Source organism: Vipera berus (genome assembly GCF_964194415.1).
Source record: "Vipera berus genome assembly, chromosome: 16".
Classification (NCBI taxonomy): domain Eukaryota; kingdom Metazoa; phylum Chordata; class Lepidosauria; order Squamata; family Viperidae; genus Vipera; species Vipera berus.
The window spans coordinates 3,755,922-3,773,279 of record NC_138219.1 but is presented as its reverse complement, the minus strand read 5'-3'; the positions used below and the strand labels follow the sequence as shown (position 1 = coordinate 3,773,279).

Here is a 17,358-nt window from a genome sequence, read left to right as displayed (position 1 = left end):
ATACGCATATGCGTTCCCCTCTGCTTGAAGAAGGCTTAAATGTGGTTAGAAGTATATAGGAGTGAAATTGGCATACAGGTAGCCCTCTACTTTCGATCACAACTAAGCCCAAAATGTCTGCTGCTCAGTGAGACAGTTAAGTCGATTTTGCCTCATTTGACGACCTTTCTCGCCGCCGTTAAGTGAATCCCTGCAGTTAAAGTTAGTAGCACGGTTGCTAAGGGAATCCGGCTTCCCCATTGACTTGTCAGGAGGTCTCACATGGGGGTCACGTGACCTGGGGTCACGTGACCTGGGGACACTGCAGTTGTCGCAAATATCAGCCGGTTGCCGAAGCGTACAAATTCTGATCACGTGACCAGGGGTATGCTGCACCGGTTGTAAGTGTGAAAATTGGTTGTAAGTCTTGTTTCCCCCCCCTCCAGTGCCGCCGTAACTTCGAACGGCCACTAAATGAACTGTGGTACGTCAAGAAGTACCTGTCACCGGCCAAATGCAGAAAGCAATATGCTGGCCAAGAGAGGGGGGGGGGGAAAGCACCAATGTATCGTCCGTCACAGAACACAGAATAACAAGCTTCCAACGCACCTTAGAGGTCATCTAGTCCAACCCTTTGCTTGAGCAGGGGACCTTACGCCACCCCGAATGTCAATCAACTTCCTAGGAACTCAGCTTGACCCTCTACATCAGGGGTCTTCAAACTTGGCCCTTTTATGACTCATGGACACTGGCTGAGGAATTCTGGGAGTTGAAGTCCATGAGTCATAAAAGGGCCGAGTTTGAAGACCCCTGCTCTACATCCTCCAGGAATCGACCCCCGGGCAGAATTTCCGGATCTTCTGGAGTTGATAACAACTCCTCCACCTGCAGGACCGGCCTCCTCTCGCAAACCAGTGCCGGCAAGGGCCGCTAGAGGGCGCTCCGCCAGCCAGGAGAAAGGCTGAAGCGCCTGGGAACCGCCGCTAGAGGGCCGCCACCTCCCTCCTTCCCCACCCGGGAATGGCGAGCCGAGACGCCCGCAGGAGCCGATCTTGCCGGCCGGGCGTGGTTCCTGCTCCGGACGGCCCCGACCATGCTGGCCGGCAGGAGGGTGGCGGTGCACGTCTGCCGATTGGGCGGCTTCCCGCGACGGGCCCGCTTCGAGCAGGTAGCGGCGCGGGGAAGGCGGGTGGGGGGGGCTGCCCAGGGCAGGGAGAGAAAGCTTAGCACCGCTTTGTAAAGCCTTAGTAAAGGTAAGTACAGTCCAACTTAAGTACAGTCCAACCAAGGTATCCTATGCCATTCCGGACAAAGGCCTGTCCAGACTTTTCTTAAAAAACTTCCAGCCATGGAGCAGCCACAACTTCTGGTGGCCAGCTGTTCCACTGGTTAATCGTCCGCGCTCTCAGGAAGCTGGCATCCTGCAATCCAGTTTTGATCGCCACCGCGTGAAAAAGAGGCTGCAACTCTGGGAAAAGTGCAGAGAAGAGCAACGAAGACGGATCATAAGGCCTGGAGACTCAAAACATACGAAGGATTTGGGCATGGCCAGCCTGGAGAAAAGAAGGACTAAGCGGGGGGGGGGGGTTGTACATGATAGCAACTGTTCCAGTATTTGAGGGGCTGCCACAAAGAAGGCGGGGTGGGGGGGTGGGGAGCGGGCGTCAGCCTATTTTCCAAAGCACCAGAAGGCAGGAGAAGAAGCAACGGATGGAAAATCAAATCAAGGAGAATTAACAAGCTGGAATTAAGGAGAAACGTCCTGAGAGCGCGGAGGATTAACCAGTGGAACAGCTGGCCACCAGAAGTTGTGGCTGCTCCACGGCTGGAAGTTTTTTAAGAAAAGTCTGGACAGGCCTTTGTCCGGAATGGCTTGTAAGCCACCCTGAGTCTTCGGAGAAGGGCGGGATATAAATGGAATTAAAATAAATAAATAAATAAATAGGATACCTTGGTTGGACTGTACTTAAGTTGGACTGTACTTATTACCTTTGCTTAAGAGCGAATGGACTCAAGGTGGTTGAGAAATCAAATTCAGCCGCTGGGTTAACTTTTGACTCTTGGTGTGCAAACTCAGTTGAGCTCCTGGGTCCTGGCAACCCGCCAAGCCACTTTGGACTGCTGCAGATCCTACAGCCAAATTTTGCAACCGTGAAAGAGAGTTGCGGGCAATTTTGACCAAGGCCTCCTCCAACGCCTGTCCCTTGAAATCTCCATGGACAGATCAGAATGAAACTCCTCTATTTCTCCTGCGCTGGTGGGCTGAGCTGGAATAGAATAAATAGAATAGAATTCTTTGTAGAATAGAATTCTTAATAGAATAGAATTCTTCATAGAATAGAATTCTTTGTAGAATAGAATTCTTTGTAGAATAGTTCTTTGTAGAATAGAATTCAGTATAGAATAGAATTAATTGTAGAATAGAATTCTTTGTAGAGTAGAATTCTTTATTAGATTAGAATTCTTTGTAGAATAGAATTCTTTGTAGAATAGAATTCTTAATAGAATAGAATTCTTAATAGAATAGAATTCTTTATAGAATAGAATTCTTTGTAGAGTAGAATTCAGTATCGAATAGAATAGAATTAATTGTAGAATAGAATTCTTTGTACAGTAGAATTCTTTATTAGATTAGAATTATTTGTAGAACAGAATTCTTTATAGAATAGAATTCTTTGTAGACTAGTATTCTTAATAGAATAGAATTCTTTGTAGAGTAGAATTCTTTGTAGAATAGAATAGAGTGCTTTATTAGAACAGAATAGAATTCTTCGTAGAATACAGTAGAATTCTTTATAGAACAGAATAGAATTCTTTACTGGCCAAGTGTGATTGGACACACAAGGAATTTGTCTCCAGTGCAGGTATATACAACAACAACGTATGTACAACAACAAAGTGAATGGTCATAGATCATAGTTACAATCACAAGATAGAACAACAAGGAATAAATAAATACCAATACCAACAGCAGATGAGAAAGGTGAGAAGGCGAATAGCAATCCAGCCCTACTACATGGGTAAATATCCTCAGGCCTAAGACAGGGCTGTGGGAATTAGGTGTTCAGCAGAGTGACGGCACGGGGGGAGGGGGGAGAGGACACACTACCTTTGTGTCTAATTGTTTTGGCATGCAATGCTCTATGGTGGCATCCAGATGGGAGAGGTGGAAACAGATTATGTCCAGGATGTGGACATGTGGTTTACTTTCTCAGCCCTCTTTCTGGTTCCCATTAAATATGACTTAAATTCTAGTTCCTCCCTCCGCAGAGAGAGACACCCCTCTCCTCCCCAGGCCGGGTGTCAAAGAGGCTGTGGCTTCAGGAATGATCACAATCTGCCTTCCACTTGCAGAGCATCGTTGGCCACTGCTGTCCACCCCACGAAGACAGCGGCATCGTGCACTGCGCTCTGAAGCCACTCCAGTTCCTCGTTTCTGACCAGGAGTTTCCTGGCTCCACCGAACTCCTCTTGAAGGTGCGAAGGGGTTTTTCCCCCCCCCCTGCCCCCAGGAAAGAACAGTGGCGGTTCTCCGCCTTTGACGGCCCTGAGTATTTTACACAGGGGGCCCTCGACTTACAACAGTCCATTTAGCGACCGTTCGATGTTACAACCGTGTTGAAAAAAGTGACTTTTATGACAATCTTTCACACTAATGACTGTCTCCATGGTCCCGTGATTGACAGTTGGTTGCTTGGCAACTGACTCACATTTATAACGGTTGCAAGGTCCAAGGGTCCCGTCTGTTATCCCCATTTGTGACCTTCTGACAAGCAAAGCCAATGGGCAAAGCAGTTTCACTTAACATCATTCCTAATTTGCCAACTGCAGTGATTCACTTAACAACTGTGGCAAGAAAAGCCGTGAAATGGGGCAAACTCACAACAAATTTCTCGCTGAGCCACGTAAATTCTGGGCTCCCTTATGGTCGTAAGTCGAGGACTACCTATAGTCACTGTGCTGAGTTGTCCCATGACCGGACTCCATTTTATGACCATTTTTACCATGGTCGTAGAATTAGTAATTCTAATCCAGCTTATTCTCCAATGGTGGGGAAACGTTACAAAAAAGCTGCAAAATGTGATTCTGAGACTGCCGGACGGGTGCAACAACTGGTTGTAAATGCCAGCCAGAGGCCCAAGAGCCCAAAATGTGATCACATGACGGCAAAGGTCAGGTGGCCATCATAACTTTGGGACTCATTTTTTTCTCTCATAAATTGTTAAACAACCAGCCACAACTTGAGGACTCCCTGTATGAATGAACCTTTATTGTCAAAGTACAACCATGTATGCATTGAGATTAGCTGAGCCTCCCTTTGTACTCCCACTCCCCAACTCACAGTGACAACAAACCTCCATCTTATTACACCATGTGAACTAATTGTACCACACACCGGCCTCGCAAGTCAATTCTGCACAAAGTTTATAAAAATTTATGTAATCATGACTGAAATCTTCCATTTCTAGGATCCAGAGGCATTTTTTTTTCTCTTCCAGCGGCCCCCGTTCTGCCCCATCAAGCATTTGACGCCGGAGCAAAGGGCTTCCCTGCCCGCAGAGACCCGGCGCCGGGGGGTGGATGTCGGCGTGGCCGTTCTCTTGGAATCGGCGAACCAAAAGATTTTGTTGACCCGGCGGGCGAGGACGCTCAGCCTCTTCCCCAATGCTTGGGTGCCTCCTGGTAAGAAGAACCGAAGGGGGGGGGAGGGATCGGGTGCGAGAGGATGGGAGGGCCGCAGAGATGGACCTCAAAGGTAGCCCCAAGGTTCCCTTTGACTTAGAAAAGCTCTTTTCAGGTGCCACTCCAGCGTCCCTATTCCTGAAGTTTAAGATTTCCCTTTGTTAAAAAAGGGCAAGTTGTGTTGCTTGTTCTAAGTAAGGAGATCCTGGACTCAGGTAACTGAACAGCCTGGTACTCGAAGGTTAAGTGATCAATTAGAATAGAACTGGCATGGACCTTAGAGGTCATCTAGTCCAACCCCCTGCTCAAGCAGGAGACCCTATACCATTTCAGAGAGGTGGCTGTACCAGTCTCTCTTAAAAGCCTCCAGCGATGGAACACCCACAACTGAACGTTAATGTCATTAACACTTAATGGCCGCGTTAGTCCCTGAACGACTGCAGGGATTCGCTTAACAGGTGTGGCAAGAAAGGTCGTAAAATGAGGTTCTTTTTTCTTTTCTTTTTATTAAAGATTTGGGGATATATTGTAAAATTTTGTTTTTGTAAAACTCTTTAGTAAAATGAGGTTCTTAAACAAGGTCTCACTTAACAACAAATTTGGGGCTCTGTTGTGGTCGTAAGTCAAGGATTACCTGTACTGAATCCCAGTTTTCAGAAGCAGCTGGTGAGGGCAGAAACCGGATGTGTTGTGTTTTTTTTTCCCCCTTGCAGGCGGCCATATTGAACCGGAGGAAGAGGTAAGGCCATTTTTTTAAAAAAACAAAATCAAAACCAAAAAGGCAGACTCCAGAGAGCATCAAAGGCCAGGAATGACTGTAGGGAACCTTGGGGAGGAGGGGGGGAACACCTGGCCAGTATTTTGCAAGCTTCTAACCCTCTGGGAATCCTGAAGGCCTGTTGGGAGAAGGCCTGAGGGATTCGGAGAAGGAATTCTGTCTTGGAAAAAAGGTTAAAAAAAGAATTGAGGGCAGTCTGTATGGTGTGGGAGTTTCATCAGCAGATACAAAAAACACCCTGGGGCCGGGGTAGGCAACCTTGGCTCTTTTATGACTGGTGGACTTCAACTCCCAGAATTCCTGAGCCAGCCATGCTGAGGGGAAAGGGAGAGGTTTCCAAGCTGAGCCATGCTGCCTCAGGAATTCTGGGAGTTGAAGTCCACGAGTCGTAAAAGAGTCAAGGTTGCCTGGCCTAGGCCTAGGCTGCTTTATGACTCATGGACTTCAACTCCCAGAATTCCTGAGCCAGCCACGCTGAGGGGAAAGGGAGAGGTTTCCAAGCTGAGCCACGCTGGCTCAGGAATTCTGGGAGTTGAAGTCCACGAGTCATAAAAGAGCCAAGGTTGCCTACCCCTGCGTGTTATGATCTCTCGGATGCATCCCCAGATACCTCTCCAGATGTCAGTTCAGAGGAGGATGAACCAGTTCTGGGTACCACAGGAGGGGAGTTGATCAGTGGCTCCGAGCAGCCGTATGGGAGGAACTGAGGCGCAGCTGCAGCAGGACAACCCTGAGGCTTCAGGTGGAGAAAGCATGCAGCTGCAGCCGATCAACGACGAGGAAGAGGAACTGCCTTTTGCGCCTGATCCAAGAGAAAAGGAAGGAGCAGAGAAGGTCAGCCCGACTACTCATGAGGAGAAAGCCTCGCCACTCTTGATGGGCTGCAGCAGAAGCTGGCTATTTAGCACAAGGGACACGACGATGCGGGGGGAACAACACGTTCATTTCTGGTCGTTGATTCTTGCCTTGCTTTGGATTGACTTGGGATCGTGTCTTGTGAACTCTGGACTTTCCTTGCCTCATGACCCCGCTTGTGTTGTGGATTTAATTTTGCCTGGAGGGTTTATTTTGACGGGGGAAACTTTCAAGGGCCTTGCAGACTCACTGGCCATTGTTCTGTGGACTAGCATCGGTCTGCTTCTGGCCGGACTTTAATTGGGACAATTCTGGGATTTGGGGGAATTCCTGGGGAATATTAATAAACCCATTAATTAAGCACTGTTAACCTTTGAGTTAACAGAATAGCACACAGGGTGAGAGAATGGAAGCTTGAGTCAAAGGGCTCTGTGGGATGGGGAGCACTCTGTCCATGGCCAGAGGCCCTCTTCTGAGTTACAGCTGCCCCGACGCCCATCGATTTCTGCACCTGTCGTCTCCCCACCTGTCTTGTCTCTGCAGCTGCTGGATGCCGGGCTGAGGGAGCTGGAGGAAGAGACCGGTTTGTGGCTGCAGGATGGGGAATTCTCCTGGCACCTGCTGGCCCTCTGGGAGGTAAGAGAACCCCAAGATCCCCCCAGGTCTTTTGAAGGGGCAGGTGTGGGTCACGCCAGCTGAGGGTCGGTACTGTCCCCGATTGGCTGTGCGGTTGATTTGAATTCTGAGGGGTTCATTAGCTGGTTGTAGGTCATTGTGTCTGTTGATGGAATTGCTTGTGCAGTGCCAGGCTTCGTGTGCGTGGCGGGTGATAGTGTGGCTGATGATTAGCCTGTATAGAACTTAAGAACTGTGTTAGTATATTTAGCATTTACAGGATTAATGTTGTTTCATTCAGAGAACTGTATGTTAGAACCCTTAGCATTTAAAGGGTTAAAGCTATTTCCTAAAGAGATGGCTTCTGGGTAATGTAGTCTAGCTGTTTAGTGAATACACTTATTTAGTTAAGTGGGAGGAGCTTCAAAGTTTATTACAGGATTTCCTGGTCACCAGCCAGGGTTGTAGGTCTTGGTTCTAACCAACTATGCTACACGCGTGATTAGCAGCTGTAATCAAGAATAATTGAGATGGAGAAATTACTGTAATAATCCTGTAATAAACTTTGAAGCTCCTCCCACTGAACTAAATAAGTGTGGTATTCACTAAATAGCTAGACTACATTACCCAGAAGCCATCTCTTAAGGAAATAGCTTTAACCCTTTAAATGCTAAACGTTCTAACATACAGTTCTCTCAGTGAAACATTAATCCTGTAAATGCTAAATACACTAACACAGTTCTCAAGTTCTAAACAGGCTACAATCTGGTCCAGCACAGTTCCAACCGAGTTGGGTCTTGCATTGTTGTGAAGCTTTCTTGCATTGCTTCATAACGAAAGGTTCGGAAACCAACCCACAAGCTCGGAGGATGAATCCCCACCCACCCTCCACCTGAGCTACAGATACTCACCACGACTGCAATCCCATTTCACCTCGTCTTGTCCCCCCACTGTAGTCTGTGTACCCTCCCCGGCTGAGCCAAGGTTTGCCCCAGCGCCACCACATCGTGATCTACCTGCACTTGGTCTTGCATGAGAACCAGCAGCAGCTCCAGGTGAGTGGGGCAGGTTGCCCACGGTCTCCTCCCCACTTAGGTGTTTGGAGCAGAAGCGTCTTCTTAACTTTTAAGAGCACTTACACTTATATAGCACTTCATCGTGCGTTACATCCCTCTCTAAGCGGTTTACAGGGTCAGCGACTTTACCCCCCCCCAAAACTGTCCGGGTCCTTTTACCGACCTCGGAAGGACGGAAGGCAGAGTCAACCTTGAGCTGGTCAGGATCGAACTGCTGGCAGTGGGCAGAGTCAGCCTCCTAACCACTGCACCACTACAGCTCCTGGCATTAATTCCGCTGACTGGATCGACCTTTCCTCAGAGAGCCCGAGATGACATGCACTGGGCTCGCCTTTAATTTGATCCCACAACAGCCTTGCGAGGTAGGCTGGGCTGAGAGCAAGCAGCCCAAAGTCAGGCCAACCTGACGCCTCAGTGACTAGAGGACTGCAGCAAATTGCCCCCCACCTCCTGCGGTTTATATTTAAAGCCATCTTACCTGAATCGTGGTTTGTTACCTAAGCCAGAATCTTCCTGGGTTTACCAACAGGCTAAGCATGAAGCTCCAGGGCTGCTTCTCGGTTGTAATGTTTAATTAAGAGTTTTGTAATTTGGGATGATTTTCTTAACGGTCCAAGGGAGGAATGTCGGCACACGAGATTGGAGACGGGGATGTTCAAAGGAGGCCATTTAATGACAAGGAGAGGAGATTCAAATGGTTCTCCCGCACTCTCCTGGTTAGACCGCTGCTAGCAGGAGACCGTGCCAAAGGGCAGCTTCAGCCTGGCACTGGATGCTTAAACCAGCAGCAAGGAATTAAGGGCATGAATTAATGGCCTTTTTGCCTCTTGAGGAGGGAGAGGCAGAGAAGAGGAACGCCACCAGGTGCTGCAAAAGGGGAGGGGGCATGGCCTGCTTGAATTGCCGATTGATCCACTTCTCTCGATAGGCCAGGCTGAAGCCCAACGAAGCCGAGGTCAGCGCCGTCGCTTGGCTGGACCGCCCCACCCTGGCATCCATTGTGGCTACGGAGGATGGGGCAGAAGGCGAGATCCTGCGGGTGGCCAAGGGGGCACCGTCCACGGTCAGGTGGGTGGCAGGAAGAGCATTCCGCTTGCCTGCTTTGAAAGCAAGAGCCGAGGGTCTAATCCAGCGGTCCCCAACCTTTCCAGCTTGGCAGCCTGGCAAAGCGGGGAAGGGGGGGCGTTGAGTGGCAGGGGGGCGCACTGCTCCATTTGTGCGTCGTGCCCGTCCTCCGCTCACATGAGCGGAGCTTCACACGTGTGCGCTGGCCCATCTCTCCCGCATCCCGGCTCCGAACAGGTCGCGTCCCAGTAGTGGGCCCGCAGCCCAGGAGTTGGGGACCCCTGGTCTAGTCCTCGTAAGCTGGCTGAAGGAAAGATAGTTTGGCCCATCATTATTGGTTCCTTTGGTAGATAAAACTGGATTCTCGGGGGGGGGGGGAATCAGTATTTTCCCTTTGGTAAAATAAAAGGGCTACTAAGGCTTTTTAGTCGATAAATGTTCTGAATAATTTGCCCTTCCTATTGGCTGGCGAGAACTAAAGATTTGTCCCCTTGAGGAGAGACGGCGCAACGTCTCTCCTCTTTCTGCTCTAGCTCATCTTTTCCCCAACCTTCCAACATAAAATGGCTTTTTAACCATTCAGGTTTTTTTTAATCCCATTTATATTTAATTTAATTTTATTTCCATTTATATCCCTCCCTTCTCCGAAGACTCAGGGCGGCTTACAATCTAAAGCACAATGTGCTTAGCAATAGCCTTCATTCTATGTACGGTATATGCCTGCTTATTAGGGCTTTCGCCCCCCCCCCCAAGCGGCATTATTACAAAGTCAGCTTATTGCCCACAACAATCTGGGTCCTCATTTTACCAACCTCGGAAGGATGGAAGGCTGAGTCAACCTTGAGCCTGGTGGGATGCGAACCTGCACTAATGGCAGGCAGCTGGTGTTACTTAAGGAGGCATTAGCCCACTCCTCCACCAAGGCTCCACCAAGGTTTGCCAGTATATCAATATACGGTCGGTCTGTTGCCATGCAAACAGAGAGGTCTGTTGAATTAATAGCTGCTTGCTCCTCGTTTGAGCAAATGGGGGTCAACCTTTGACAGATCTCTCTCATTTTTAGCAAGAAATTTGGGGTGGGGGAGACGAGGGGCAGGCTGGTCCCCCTCCTTCCCCACATTTAAAGATCTTCAGGCGTCTTGTTTCTCTTTGTAAGCAGCATCATCGAACTGGACAAGGGCTCAGCCAAGACCCTGGTGATCCCCACCGCCACCTTCCTGGCCACGGCACAAGGGGAGGACATGGAGCGTGTCAGCACCGGCACCAAGTATGCCCTCCGGCAGTGGCTGAACTTGCCTCCTCCCTGAGCGGCCGAGGCTGCCCTGGTCCAGCTGACGCATCTCGAGTTACCTGGCAAATGTTTGGCTCCAACACTCCTTTGGCTTTCGTTTCGGAGACTGGGGCATCTGTGTTCCAGGCCTTGCTCAAGTTGCCAAAAAATGACAAGTCTTATTTAGCTTTTGCCCGTCTCTGGAGTTTACATTACAGGTAACAGTCCTCGACTTAATAGCCCATTTAGTGACCGTTCAAAAGTTACGGCGCCACTGGAAAAAAGTGACTTATGACCGTTTTTTTACACTTACAAACCTGGCAGCATCCCCGTGGTCGTGTGATTAAAATTCAGGCGCTTGGCAACTGGTTCACATTTACGACGGTCGCACTGTCCCGGAATCAGGTGATTCCCCTTTTGCAAATTTCTGACAAGCAAAGTCAAAGGGGGAAGCCGGATTTACTTAACAACCGTGTTCCTAACTTAACAACTTCAGGGATTCACTTAACAGATGTGGCAAGGAAAGTCGTGAAATGGGGCAAAACTCACGTAATAAGTGTCTTGCTTAGCAACAGAAATGTTGGGCTCAATGGCCGTACGTTGATGACATGTACATCCCCCATCTGACAGTAATAGAAGGCATAAAATAAGTGTGGAACATTGTTAGGAGGTGAAAATGTTCCTGGAATGGGAAATCTAGTATTAGAATTCAGGTTTTCCTGTCCATGCCCAGATGAACAGGAGTGGAAAGAGGAAGAAGGACAATGACTTGATATTATTCATCTCAAGAAGACATGGTGAAAATCTGCCTAAAGAAACACACGGATCAAATTTTATACAGTTCCTAACCGTGTATAGGTAGTCCTCAACTTATGGCCACAATTGAACCCAAAATGGATGTTGCGAGACATTTGTTAATTTTGCCCTGTTTTACAGTCTTTCTTGCCACGGTTGTTAAGTGAATCATTGCAGTTGTTAAGTTAGCAACACAGTTGTCCCGTGACCCCAGGGATAATTCAACCACCATAAATGTGAGCCAGTTGTCAAACCTATGAATGTGAATTATGTGACCGTGGGGGATGCTGCAACAGTCGTGCTAAAAATTGTTGTCACTTTTTTCAGTGACATTGTAACTTTGAATGGTCACTAAATGAACTGTTGTAAGTCGAGGACTACCTGTGTCCTATAAGTATGTCGATGAAGACTTTCTGTCATCCAGGCAGAGTTGTCTGGAAGTTCACTCGTGACAAACAACCGGACTTAATTTTCTTGTCGCCAACAATTATAAAAAGCAAAATGTACGAGGGGAAAGAAAAAATAAGGTGGTTACATTTAGCTCCAACTACTTACGTTTCAGTGGTTGACTTTATTTAAAAATGTTCTACTTTTTTTTTTTTTGAGGAAGGAAAATCATTCAAGACGAGGAAATAGTGCCATAGAGTGCAACATTGACCTGCAAGTCATATACCCCTATTTAACAAACGAGAGTCAGCCTCTTGTCAACATTTATTCTTCAGGTCCTCAAGCTTCTGGCCATCCCAACTCTGGATTAAAAGCCAAGAGACCCTGAACACAGGGAACAAGCTGGCTTTTTGCCCGTCTCTAGCTGAGAAGCAACATAACTTCATCGTATCAGGGAGATCTTCATTTAATCTACAACGTGGCTTAGTGCAGGTTTTTCTCCGTTTGTTTCTTCCGGAATAAATAGGACATGACAAGAATGTTGTTTCCGTTACCCCCAGCCTGTTAATCCAAATACTAAAGGCCCCCACAAGGTCCATTCCCAGAGTTGCTAGACAACCTCCTTTGCCCAAAGGCCCCCCCCCCTCAGTTCAGAGAAACCCCTTTTCCCAAGCAGCGCCTGGCTGGCTGAGTCTGCCATGTTACTTACTAGCTCCCCAAACCGGACTGGGAAATCGAGGGGAGGAAGAACCTCAGCTAGCCAGGACGATCAGTGCCAATCAAGGTTTCAGCTTCAGCCACGGGTGGAGGATGGTGAGGATGGAGAGGACGGAGGAGGTCAGGCCGCAGAGGCCCACGAAACCGGAGCCGGTCTTGTACAGGCCCAGTTTGTCCAAGGGGATGAAAATGTCACAGGCGTTTTTCATCACGTCGAGGAGCAATGGAGGGTTGTCCCGTAGCACTTGGGCCAGGAGGCAGAGCTGCAGCTTCAGCCTCTGGGCCAGCTGCTGGGAGCGGTGGTCTTCCCCTGGGGCAGACCTGCCGTTTCCGCAGCTTCCTTTATGAGGCTTGGCGTTCGTCTCGCGCTCCATCAGGAGCCGGATTTCGTAGGCATCCCGGCTCAAGTTCATAATCAGCGCAAAGAGATAATATCTGGAAAGGGTGCGAAGAAAGAGTGAAATTATATACATATATATATATATATATATATATACACACACACACATAAATACATACACACCAGAGGTAGGCAACCTTGGGTCTTTTATGATTCATGGACTTCAACTCCCAGAATTCCTGAGCCAGCTACACAGGGGAAAGGGAGAGGTTTCCAAACAGCCATGCTGGCTCAGGAATTCTGGGAGTTGAAGTCCACGAGTCATAAAAGGGCCAAGGTTGCCTAGCCCTGATGTGTACACTGTTATCATCTTTCAAAGTCAACCTAATGTTTCAAAATCCATACATAAAAATCCCCAAGGCCTCTTATATGTATGCGTGTGTGTAAAAAGCTTCTTAGCCCTGAGTTCCCCTTCCCATCTAAATTGGACTTTAGCAATTACAGGCACGCAACATCTGTAGATGATCGTTTAAGGCACAGGTCTGTAACCCGCGGCTCCGGAGCCGCATGTGGTTCTTTCAGCCGTCTCCTGCGGCTCCCAGTCCTTTGCCATGTGCAGTCCAAAAAAAAAAAATGGGACTAAAAAAGTTCAACCAATCAATTCAAATATGCAGGGTAGGTGCATATCTCGCCTTGGCTCCACTCTTCAGTCAAACACATTTTTTTGCGGCTCCCAGTTTTTCCTTTTGTGAGGGAACCGTGGCTCTTTCACTGTTTCAAGTCTTTGTGGTATGAGGAGATGAATTTTTAAAGAGCGCTTCGAGGTTTTTAATTTGATAAGACTTGCTTTGCGTTCTCAGAACTGAACTAGCCATTTCCTCCCACAACTTGGAGCCCTTAAGCAGAAGACAAAGCTTAGAGGGAGGGAGTTTCACCTGAATGACCGCTGACTCCACTTCTCGTGGTCCATGTGTGGAACGAGACCCGATTTTCCTGCCCACAAGATGTTGTCACAGGCGAAGTACATGGCTCGGTTCAAATGGCTCACTGTGATGCAGAAACGAAGGACGATATCCGACAGGTGGATGGCTCTTTTGGCTGCCTCCACAGCATCAGCAGAGTTCCCCAGCCGGAACACTGGAAAGAAAGCCCATAGTGACAGATGTGCCCAATCCACCCTGGCTTATTTCCACAGCTCACCATGGGAGGGGCCTTGAAATAGGCTGGGTGGAATGGCAAGCAATTCCCTTTTTATCCCGAGTGCCGCATAACAGAGTGAGCGCCTGTTACTCGTCCCAGCTTCTGCCAACCTAGCAGTTTGGGGAGAGGGGAGGGGGTTGGGAGGGGTTTTGCTTTTTAAAAAATGTACTGTAAAACTTTTCAATAAAAAAAACTTTTTAACTTTTACCCAATAGTATAAACTAGCAATTTCGATAACTCTCTAATCAGTAAAACCCCAAATCAATGTTTCATTTTTTTTCCCCCACCTGGAGCACAAACCAGAAGCGGTTTCCAAATAGAAACAAAATTGTGTATTTTTTTTTGAATCAAAACAGCAGGGGTAGATCGTCCTATCGGCAAAAATAAGTGCCCAGATGAAATTTTGCCATCCTCCTCCTTGCTGCTTTCCCGTCTTCGGGGGCATCGCCAGCTTTGGCACTGCGTGCCTCTCAACATCCTTACAGACTCCATCTCTTCTCTGCCTGTTTTTTGATCCCTCCGGCTATCTCCTTGATAGCTGCAGCTGCTTGCAATTCAGCTGCAAATTCCTCTTCACAACCTGTTTTCCTTGTTACCTTGGGTGTGTGTGTGTGTGTGGCTTTGTGGTACCCGCAGCAGAACATCCAGATTCAGCCATAGTTTCATTCCATACAGCAATTAACCTTGTGAACTCTCAAGGTTCACAAGGTTCTTATATATTCAAGATGGACAGTATTTAATATTTATTTGTTGTGTATATGTAGGGGTGTGGGTCTATAAAAGGTAAAGGTTCCCCCGCACATGCATGCTAGTCATTTCTGACTCTAGGGGCCGGTGCTCGTCTCTGTTTCAAAGCCGAAGAGCTAGCGCTTGTCCGAGGACGTCTCCGTGGTCATGTGGCCGGCATGACTAGACGCCAAAGGCACACAGAACGCTGTTACCTTCCCACCGTAGTGATCCCTGTTTTTCTACTTGCATTTTTTACGTGCTTTCGAACTGCTAGGTTGGCAGAAGCTGGGATGAGTAAACAGGCACTCACTCTGTTACACGGCACTCGGGATTCAACCCGCCAAATTGCTGACCATCTGATCGACAAGCTCAGCGTCCTAACCCACTGAGTCCCTCCCTGGGTCTATACATATGTGTATATAGTATGCTTAGGTGTAGTGTCGGGTATGTGTTCCACTTTGAGAGCGGGCAACTAAATTTCATTTTTGATGTGTGCCCTTATGCCCACAGTAAAAAAAATGACAATAAAGATTATCTTATATCTCAATGGAGCAAGCCCCATTGCTCCCCTGCCCAACCTTCTTGCCCCTCCAGGGCCAAAATACCTTCTGTAACTCTGCCCTCCCAGCCCAGTCAGTTCCCATCACACTTACGCTTGCGTCCCAAACTCAGATGAGCCTCCAGCTGCTTGATCCTACCAAGGAAATCAGGTTCAGCGCCATTCTTTTGCAGGACATAGCTTAGTAGGGTGCAGGCATACTGGGCAGCTCTGGACCGAATACAACAAGCAGCAGTTAAAAGAGATCCAATCGTGATTTGTTAGCTAAAGAGCCTAGGATAATTCCCATACAAACAGCTGGACACAGCTATCTCATAAGCTAAGCAAGGCAAGGTAATAAAGAAGACAGGAGTTATGGGACAAGTTATTATCTCCCAGTTTGGTTCTACAGGTAGTTGATTTAGTGACCGAAGTTACAACGGCACTGAAAAATGTAACTTACGACTGGTTTTCATACTTACGACCGTTGCATGTTCAATCACGGTCACCTCATCAAAATTCAGATGTTTGGCAACTGGTTCATATATTTATGACGGTTGCACTGTCCCAGGGCCATGTCATCCCCTTTTGTGACCTTTGGACAAGCCAAGGCAATAGGGAAGCCAGATTCACTTAACAACCGAGTTACTAACTTATCCATTATAGTGATTCACTTAACAAGTGTGTCAAAATTATGGGGCAAAATTCAAATGTCTCATTTAGCAATTTGGGGCTCCGCTGTGGTCGTACGTTGAGGACTCCCTGTACTGGGTTTTAATAAAAGAAGGAAAATCCAGCATATGGTTTGCTTAGATTCTATTATAAATTCTTTGATATTATCTTGCCCTACGCCAGGGGTCTTCAAACTTGGCCCTTTTATGACTTGTGGACTTCCCAGAATTGCTCAGCCAGCATGGTGAATTATGTGATTACATACACATAAGTAAGCAAGAGGGAAGGAAATTGGGGATCCACTTTTAGGAACAAACCGCAGCATTTTTGCTATCACCTATCAGCATAAGATTGGATGCTCTCATTGCCAATACCCACGCTGTTTTCACTGCCTCAATTTCCAGACACCCAAATTCTTTCCAAGGTAGCCACCCTAAGTGGCGGAATGTGGATGGGGCAAGAGATAAAAAATTGGATGACGTAGTTAAGGACACCTACGCCTTTTTCACCCATGGGGTGAGGACGAGAGAAAAGCAAGGCCAAGAGGAAAAGAAAGCAAGTGTTGCCATTGTTGTGGTGGTGGTGCCCTAGTTATGTGCAAGTCCATGTTTGCAGTACAAAGCACAACTGGAATCAGTGCTGCCTTTAAGTAGTTTGATATTGACGTTTCTGCAGGAAAACCACCAAACTCAGAGAGCACCAAGGACCCCAAAATTCAATCCTGGGCTACGAATATTTCTCTTCTCTTGATACCTGCTGAGATTAACTCAACGTAAACCAAACGAATCCCGTGATTTTTAAAAATAAAATACAGGTAATCCTGGACACATGACCACAATTGAGCTGAATTTTTCTGTTGTTAAGTGAGGCATTTGTTAAGTGAGCTTTGCCCCGTTTTACGACCTTTTCTTGTCAGCTATTAAGTGAAGCCCTGCAGTTGTTAAGTTAGTAACCTGGTTGTTAAAAGTGAATCTGGCTTCCCCATTGACGTCACTTGTCGGAAGGTCACAGAAGGGGATCACGTGACTTTCGGACACTGCGAGGGTCATAAATACGAGTCAGTGGCCAAGCGTCCAAATTTGGACCACGTGACACCCCCCACCCACCCCGGGGAGGCTGCAACGGTCGTAAGTGTGAAAAATGGCCCCAAGTCCCTTTTTTTCCAGTGCCGTTTTCACGCCGAACGGTCACTAAACGAACTGTTGTAAGTCGAGGACTGCCTGCACTCTGGTTTTTTTCACCCACCGCCCTTCGCTCGTGCAAACCTGAACACCCGCTCCTTGGCTTGGCTTTGCGCGCTGAAACGGACCCAGGAATCCATCGAGGAGGCCGAAGGGGGGGAAACCGACCGAGCTGCCTCCGCCTGGCGGACCGCCTCGGCCCTCGCCCGACTGTCGGGCGCTGGAGGAGAGGTAAACACCTCCACTTCCGCCTCCGCTACAGGAGCGCGCGAGGGTCAAACTCATCCCAGGCCTCTGATTGGCTCCCGCTGACGGGGTCGGGACGGGAGACGTTGCGTAGCCTCCGGAGCGTGCGCCCGCCCGCTTTCTCTTCGCCATCCCCATTGGCTAACCAAGGCCGATGGGGCCTCCCCAAAGCAACTCGGCCGTCAGTCTCCCCGCTTTTGAGAGACTCACGATGACGATTGGGCCGGAGGGC

At 48.2% G+C, this 17,358-nt stretch overlaps 2 protein-coding genes across 4 annotated transcripts; one reads left to right on the top strand and one right to left on the bottom strand.

Moving 5' to 3' along the window:
* The first annotated feature begins 861 nt into the window (after positions 1-861).
* Positions 862-11,512, top strand: NUDT17 (nudix hydrolase 17). 3 transcript variants are annotated; one of them, XM_081340234.1, is made up of 8 exons: positions 862-1,147; positions 3,334-3,456; positions 4,479-4,662; positions 5,376-5,401; positions 6,839-6,931; positions 7,867-7,965; positions 8,915-9,025; positions 10,211-11,512. In XM_081340234.1, exons 1-8 carry the CDS (start codon positions 1,073-1,075, stop codon positions 10,541-10,543), a joined length of 1,044 nt encoding a protein of 347 aa, XP_081196360.1. In that variant the 5' UTR covers positions 862-1,072; the 3' UTR covers positions 10,544-11,512. The 3 variants fall into 3 exon arrangements, with proteins under 3 accessions (XP_081196360.1, XP_081196361.1, XP_081196362.1); XM_081340235.1 differs by having other exon boundaries at positions 8,915-9,054; positions 10,211-10,548; XM_081340236.1 differs by lacking the exons at positions 862-1,147; positions 3,334-3,456; positions 4,479-4,662; positions 5,376-5,401 and adding an exon at positions 6,051-6,274.
* A 155-nt stretch (positions 11,513-11,667) lies between these two features.
* Positions 11,668-17,111, bottom strand: PEX11B (peroxisomal biogenesis factor 11 beta). The gene is made up of 4 exons (XM_081340241.1): positions 16,965-17,111; positions 15,143-15,258; positions 13,496-13,697; positions 11,668-12,655 (listed from the first exon to the last, which is right to left on the bottom strand). Exons 1-4 carry the CDS (start codon positions 17,018-17,020, stop codon positions 12,283-12,285), a joined length of 747 nt encoding a protein of 248 aa, XP_081196367.1. The 5' UTR covers positions 17,021-17,111; the 3' UTR covers positions 11,668-12,282.
* Between the last annotated feature and the right edge of the window lie 247 nt (positions 17,112-17,358).

What these genes read in the sequence shown, in the direction of transcription:
- NUDT17 (XM_081340234.1), top strand. Translation starts at nt 1,073, where the DNA reads ATGCTGGCCGGCAGGAGGGTGGCGGTGCACGTCTGCCGATTGGGCGGC. An exon ending in CCACCGAACTCCTCTTGAAG is followed by an intron (nt 3,457 to 4,478) that starts GTGCGAAGGGGT and finishes TTTCTCTTCCAG; the next exon opens with CGGCCCCCGTTCTGCCCCAT. An exon ending in AGAACCAGCAGCAGCTCCAG is followed by an intron (nt 7,966 to 8,914) that starts GTGAGTGGGGCA and finishes TTCTCTCGATAG; the next exon opens with GCCAGGCTGAAGCCCAACGA.
- PEX11B (XM_081340241.1), bottom strand. Translation starts at nt 17,020, where the DNA reads ATGGATTCCTGGGTCCGTTTCAGCGCGCAAAGCCAAGCCAAGGAGCGG. An exon ending in TCTGAGTTTGGGACGCAAGC is followed by an intron (nt 13,698 to 15,142) that starts GTAAGTGTGATG and finishes CTTTCTTTCCAG; the next exon opens with TGTTCCGGCTGGGGAACTCT. An exon ending in TGGAGTCAGCGGTCATTCAG is followed by an intron (nt 12,656 to 13,495) that starts GTGAAACTCCCT and finishes CACCCTTTCCAG; the next exon opens with ATATTATCTCTTTGCGCTGA.